At 30.7% G+C, this 7,603-nt stretch overlaps 1 protein-coding gene across 1 annotated transcript; it reads left to right on the top strand.

The window, feature by feature from the left end:
• Positions 1–3,811: 3,811 nt before the first annotated feature.
• LOC111686607 (odorant receptor 43a) lies at positions 3,812–6,910 on the top strand. The gene is made up of 7 exons (XM_023448979.2): positions 3,812–4,114; positions 4,688–4,826; positions 4,890–5,160; positions 6,083–6,182; positions 6,258–6,359; positions 6,458–6,565; positions 6,621–6,910. The coding sequence occupies exons 1-7, from the start codon at positions 3,812–3,814 to the stop codon at positions 6,723–6,725; spliced, it is 1,128 nt and encodes a 375-aa protein (XP_023304747.2). The 3' UTR covers positions 6,726–6,910.
• The last annotated feature ends 693 nt before the right edge of the window (positions 6,911–7,603 follow it).

Below are 7,603 nucleotides of genomic sequence, written 5' to 3'. Positions count from 1 at the left end.
CAGTTTGTGAAATAAGGCCGTGTGGGCCTTATTTCACAAAGGTCTGCGACGATTGATTGTCGTTGTGCTCCTTACACGCCGGTGTCAATTTAAGTCAGAGGAGTTCTTTTTTGCCATTTCATAGCACTCGTGAAAATCAAATCAGTTGCTGATCAGCACTTGTCGAAGCAAGGTCTGTGCCGAAAGCCGAATTAATGCAGGAGAACATGAGAGAACAGTTGATAGTTTTTTATGTATAGACCTTGATATACGCTGGCTGTCAAAATCCAAAATAAATGTTTGACAGTTAGCATATACTTTTTTTTAGTCTGAATTGAATTATGTTCTCTGCTGCTTTACCAACACAAATAATACTATGGTCGTCTATGGTAGTATTTATTTGAGCATCACTGATTTAAGTATTTGGAGTTTCCGGCCTCTGTTGAGTCAGCACCTAGAGTTATAACCGTTAGAGCGAAGCACGGATCCATCAAATAAGCAAATTTTTTTCACAGGGAACAAATGCCTTATACAACTGAGGATAATCGATAAACACAGACCTAATACCTTTCGTACATATTAAGTGCAAATAACTCAATGAAATGCATAACTACACCAGTAAGTTTAACAAAATACTAACGTATATAGAATTATGAGGAGAGCGAAACTCTGGAGCACTTTGTTATTGCCAATTCTTTTTTCCGGAATCAGCTCAAAATTACGAAATGTTTGAGACCCATTTCGAAAATATTGCAGACGTTTTTTTTTTAACATATTGTACTGAGAGAAACTGACGACCTTTTACAAAAATATTATTATTCTCTGTTCTCTACATTAATACGCCTTGATTGAGAGGTATTTCAATATGAGATTCCAAAAAAGTCACTCACTTTCGGACACTGTTATGTAAATCAGAACATACCTATTAAGAATTTATTTATTAAAAAAAATATTCTTTAAGACATGAATTTTTCCGAAATCTTGTAAATTTAAATAATTTTTTTTAATCGCCTAGAAATAATATTCTATTTAATAGAAATTTACACTTTAAAAGTCTGTCTACAAATATGAGCTTTACTAGGTGGCAAATATTTTTCGGCAATGTGTATTGCATTGCCAAAATGATAGCAAAACACATGGTCTGAAGAAAAAGACAAAAACATTCATACAAAAAAATTGCAGCATCAGCTCAAATATTATAAGGACTCATACTCGAATTGTAACCATAATATAAAAATAAAAGGACAAGCAAACAAACAGACGAACCAACGAACATTAATGCCACTTACTGAAGCGTTATGCCACAAAAAAGCACAAAGGCAGACAAATACGAAAACACACATCGAAGTAGACAACAATGCGACAAAAAAACTCATACTTAAGCATTGACCCATACAGAACAGTGTGTGTATCTCAAAGGATATGCACATCCTTACAAACAAAACGAAAAACAAATACAATTGCATGAACATGTGCGAGTATTTACATGAAGCTGTTTAAAACAAACAATATTTTGTGCAAACAAGGACACTAACGGACGGATACAAAAAACCGCAACCAAAAAACAAAAAAAAAAAAGATACAAAAATTAATAATGGCCATGATGTGCCTGGCTTTCACTCATTTACTGGTTGTTATTGGTCTTAAAAATTCAAAAATTAAATAAAAAACCAAATAATGTCAGTTACAGATGACAAGAATTGTTAGGTGTGCTGTTACAGACGTTCCTGTTTGTTGTCCATTTGTTCGTTTGCCAAAACAAAACTTCTGTTATTGTGCCTTTTGTTCTGGGTGGAGTGTGAAGACACGTTAACTACGCATAATAAATCATTATGGTAGTTCCGGTAAAATGTCGTAAATATTTAAAAATTTCTGTTTTTAAGTATTTTTTGATCCAATGTATGTGCGATAGGCTTATTCCATTTCAATTTGTATGAAACATTTAGCTTCATACTGTGGAGAACCAAAAAAGTAATTATAGTTGGGAATTAGGTCTAGTATGGACTTAGGAGCTTTAATATTATGGATCGAGCTTTATCGATAGAACAGATTTCTTAAAATAATTATTTTTTTATATATAATAACAACAATTAATGAAAGATTTTGTTTGATATAATTGTCCAATTCTTGTTGTACGGTTGTATCGTAGTGTGTCTTAATTTATTTATAATGGATTTGTTTTTGTTTCCAAAAATTTTATTTCAAATTTTTTATGACATAAAACGCTACAACGATACTACTTCGATTGTGAATTGGACAAATATATTTAAAAGAGTTTACTTTCAATATTAAGCTGCAGCCCCGGGTAATATTTCCTGGCACTTTTGTATTTGGAGACTGGCTTCTTTACATCTGTCAAAGATTTTCACTGCATTCTATAACTAAATTATCTAAATGCTAAAAAACAGATGGATTCACTACGAGGAGAAATGATTCAAATTTACTTGTGTAAAATGTCTGAAGAGGCTTTGAATACCCGACGAAGACGTCAATTTGTCATTTCACAAAAAAAGTATTTTATTTATAATGGGAAAAAGATACTGGTGACTTTGACCAAAAATGAAAATGGATCAGGAAATCACATTGCTGCTGGAAACCATATCCAATGGGACATATTAGGACTAAGGTCCCATTATGACAATAAGCCAATTCTAAGTTATGCTTCAATAATCTGTTAGACTTTTTTGGACTGAATGTGTAATATTGAATTATGAACACTACGTCAACCAAGGATCTGAAATATCGCTAGATATTCCACCCATTGAAACATATATAAGTCAAACTGATCATAACTTTAAGCAAAGTGGTCATAAGCGATTATAGGACACGTTATCATAATATGTCAGGAAAAACTGCCCGAGAATGTCATGGACAAGTAATATCTAGAAGTTCAGTTGAATGCAAAAATATACGTTTGAACGTGTTTTCTATTTCGATAAAATTAAGTTTATAAAATTGTAATTTTTTGACATTTTTTTTCAATTGATTCCAAGAAGTTGTTTTGGAACTAGTATGCGTTCCATTGAACTAGTGTAGTTGTAATGTAGAATTAGTTTCAAGAAACTAGTTCCTTTAAAACTATTTAGAAGTATTAAGGAACCACAAAAATATTCTAAGGAACGCGTTCCAGAAGTAATGCCAACACTAATAGTTACAAGGCTGTTGTTTAAGAATCTGAAGTGTTTTCTCTAGTTCTAGCAAAAGTAGTTTTTAGAACAAGTTCTAAAATTTTTCCTAGGTATTTAAAATTTAATATAAAAACATTTTAATTTAAGCTAAATTGTTTTTTTTCGTTGTTTTTTATTTACAATTGAGTAGAAACCAATATCAATTGTAGCTGAAACCTATAATCCAACCACTGTAATAGTGTAACATTCAATTAGTAAAATTGGCACTTGTATTGCTCTAATTGGCAATTTTGTTATAACGACATCCTTGCCATACAAAGTGGCAAACAATTGTAAATTAATTTAAAATTTACGTATTCCCCAACTTCATACACACACATTGAGATAAATATTGCCTTATAGCAAATGCAGGCCTCAATTAGTGGTTGATATTGCAAACAAAATTCTTAAGGATATTTAAGTGAGAAGACTATTTTGTGAAAAACTTTCAATTGAAATACAAATACTATTCGACACTGATTGTCTACTGCTCTAACACTTGTTTGCAGTGTGTCCTCTGTGCTTTGGCATAAAACTTGACTATTTCCGTTTCCTTAACATCATTATCGTACGTATTTTATTGTGTTGCGGTTTGTTTTCAATTCTTTTAAATTTCTAAAAAAAATACATTATTTTTTAATACTTGAAATTGCTGGCAGTAGAGGATGCTTGAAGAAAATCCAATGTTGGCGATAAATGTTAAAGTGTGGAAATATTTCGCTGTCATATTTCCGGGTCGTGACAATCATTGGCGTGTTTATCTATTTGTTTTGCCCGTTTGCGTAATGAATGCGATGCAATTTGTCTATTTATTTCGTATGTGGGGTGATTTGACTCCATTTATATTGAATACATTTTTTGCGGCCGCAATATTTGATGCTCTATTACGAACGTGCCTTGTCATTATCAATCGGGATAAATTTGAAGCATTTATTTTGGAATTGTTATCGATGTATAAAGAAATTGATGTAAGTGTTTATTTTATAGTTGTGTGTTGTTGGTGTTATTGAGAAGCAATTTAAAAGAAATATTTAAATTAGTCAATATTTATTCATATAAATGTCTTCCTTAATGTATTTTATTGGTGGGAAAAAATGTAATGTCGTATGAAATACTTTAAGCCGCCTTCACACGAGCACACAAATAATATAATCTGTCAAAAATTGTGTTGAAGATTACTATCTCTCCATTTTTTGAAATGTTTCAGATACATGTTTTATACCAATTGTGTTAACACAAACCCACTTAGTCAAGAAACTTGATTTAATTTTTTTTAATTTTACATCATATGAATTTTATTTTTTTAATATACGTATGGAATTTCATTTTAATTTTTCATTAGACTTTTAACACTTTAAGTGTGATCGTGTGAAGGGCCCTTTAAGGAAACTTTATTAAGTAGTCAATAGACTAGTGTGTTACGACATTAGTTTCATGGTACCGATATAGCTGAATTAATTTAATACTATACGAATTGTCTCTTTTACTCACCCAATACACTATTGTTTTCGTTTGTAATATTCAAACGTCTGCATTTACAGCAAAGCAATGATATTTATGCCAACAAAATTTTAAAAGACGCCACCATATCAGCCAGGAAAGTATCAATTTTCAATTTAACAGCATCCTTTTTTGATATAATAGGAGCTTTAATATATCCTTTGTTGGTTGACGGAAGAGGTATGTATTGTACACTTCCTAAAAGAATATGTAATGTATAATATACACATTTTTCGATTTAAGTTCATCCATTTGGAGTCGCTCTACCGGGTGTTGATATGACTGCTTCGCCAGTTTATGAAATTTTCTATATTATACAATTTCCAACTCCTATGATTTTGACAGCCATGTACATGCCGTTTGTTAGTTTATTCGCTTCATTTGCCATGTTTGGTAAATCAGCGTTAATGATTTTGCAACATAAACTTCAAGGTATTTGTGGTGATGGCAAGACGGAAGAGGAGCAATTTGTAGCTTTAAAGGACTGTATTCGGTATTATAATCGTATGGTGAGGTAAGACTTAAAGTTAAATTAATGTGAAAAATTCCCTAAATTAAATTTGTACGTATGGAAATATGCCAAAACAATGAATTGAAATGTTTGTTGTTGCCAACTTGATATTTTTTTCCTGTAAAATTAAAGGTTCTTGAAGAGGAAATTGCGAAAAAAATGGTTTAGCTGGACATTATGACTCCAGCATTTGGAGTTTTCTGGGGTTTTTGCCCAAGTTTAATTATTTGTAAAAAAACAAAGTTTAGTCGACAGTATAGACTATAATCTACTGGCTGGTTTATAGTATAAACCATTGGTTTGTCTATAGTATAATATAAAGTCTAGTCTATAGTGTAGTCTATAGTCTAGTCAATAGTCGAGTCTATAGTCTTGTCTATAGTGTAGTCTATAGCCTAGTCTATAGTCTAGTCTATAGTCTAGTCTATAGTCTAGTCTATAGTCTAGTCTATAGTTTAGTCTATAGTCTAGTCTATATTCTAGTCTATAGTCTAGTCTATAATCTAGTCCATAGTCTAGTCTATAGTCTAGTCTATAGTCTAGTCTATAGTCTAGTCTATAGTCTAGTCTATAGTCTAGTCTATAGTCTAGTCTATAGTCTAGTCTATAGTCTAGTCTATAGTCTAGTCTATAGTCTAGTCTATAGTCGAGTATATAGTCTACGCTAAAGTCAAGTCTATAGTCTAGTCTATAGTCTAGTCTATATTCTAGTCTATAGTCGAGTATATAGTCTACGCTAAAGTCAAGTCTACAATCTTGATTTGGTACTTTGTAAATTTAAATCTGATGGTTTCTAGTTGTATTTATCGGGAAATAGATAACAATTGACAATAAATTGTCAAAACTGTTTATATTAATAGTTTAAATCGAAATGCCGTACATTCACACCATGTTAAATCAAACCCCTATATTTTAATGATTTCAGTTACACTAAAAACTTTAATTCGCTTGTAACGTACATTGTATTTGTGGAGTTTTTGTTATTTGGAACCATAATTTGTTCTTTATTATTCTGCATGAATATTGTAAGTTAAAATAATTGCTAAAGTATAAAGGTAAAGTAAAGTTAATGAATTATTTTCCATTATTTAATTTTATAGATTGAAACATTTACTCAACTTATATCAATAATAATGTACATATTGACCATGATGTATGTCCTGTTCACATACTATTGGCATGCAAATGAAATGTTAATTGAGGTATAAAGATGAAGAATATAATCTTCAAAAGTCATTTTTAATTAATTTCAATCAATTTCATAAATAATCCTACAATTATTATACTTCTTTAATTACAGAGCATTAATGTGTCGGAGGCAGCTTATTCGATACCATGGTATTATTGCAGCAAACGTTTTCATAAGACATTGTTATTATTCATAATAAGAACACAGAAGCCTTTACAGGTAAATGCAATTATGGAAAACACTTTTACAATTTACAATTTTTTGCATTTTACAGATAATGGTGGGTAATATCTATCCCATGACTCTGGCTACATTTCAATCTTTACTTAATACATCTTACACATATTTCACCATGTTGCGGGGTTTGTACAATCAATAATGTATTTACATTTGGCCTGCAACTAAATATAAAATTGAAATTATATATTATGACTACCACAATAGTAAAATAGAGTACTTTATGGCAACAAGTTTAAAATTTTCTCACTTTCACCAGGTAGCACACAATTAGATGTAGTAGAAATGATTTGGACAAGGAGAAAAAAAGTACTTTCAAATTTGTTTCGAAGCACTGGTAGTAAAACTAAATAAACGTTTATTATAATGACATTCAAATTGTTTTATGTGAAAATTTAAACGAAAAGAAGCACAAAATTTGACTCTAGAAAGGTGAGCTGTTACATTTTCATTTTAGTTCAAAGTCATTCCTTCAATGTATTTAGAACAGAGCCAAAAGCACATTTTACAATTTTTGTGTTTTCCATTAAGTACACTGAAAAAAATGTATTTAAAGGAATGAATTATCGGATTTTGAACATTCCATATTAATTGTGGAAATTGTAGCAGTGGACGCTGTGACACTTTAAAAACAGAGATGTATTTGTCAAGTTTCTATAATTTAGACAAGAGGATCTCTTATCCTGAAAAGAATTGCACCTTAATTTGATTTGTGTTGCATTTGGGTTTAGAACATAAGAACATTCGTGAATATAAATTTACCAATGAAAGCACAATTAACAAATTTAGATGAAATTGGTAGAACACATGTTAGCGTTCTAAAATAACTGAGAAATTTTTAATCTATTCTAATATTTTTTTCAAGTGTAACAACTTTTTTCCATAGACGTTAAAACAAACATGTTGTTGAATGCGTGTAGGTATGAGTCTACCAGATACTACATAGTTGTTGGTCACTTAAAGAAATCATGGTATTTAACCATAACGTGGAATTAAAAATACATTAAGTTTAAGTTTGTT

This window comes from Lucilia cuprina, chromosome 6 (assembly GCF_022045245.1).
Source record: "Lucilia cuprina isolate Lc7/37 chromosome 6, ASM2204524v1, whole genome shotgun sequence".
Classification (NCBI taxonomy): Eukaryota; Metazoa; Arthropoda; class Insecta; order Diptera; family Calliphoridae; genus Lucilia; species Lucilia cuprina.
Note: the sequence above shows the minus strand (reverse complement) of the source record. Positions and strands in the feature narration are given on the sequence as shown.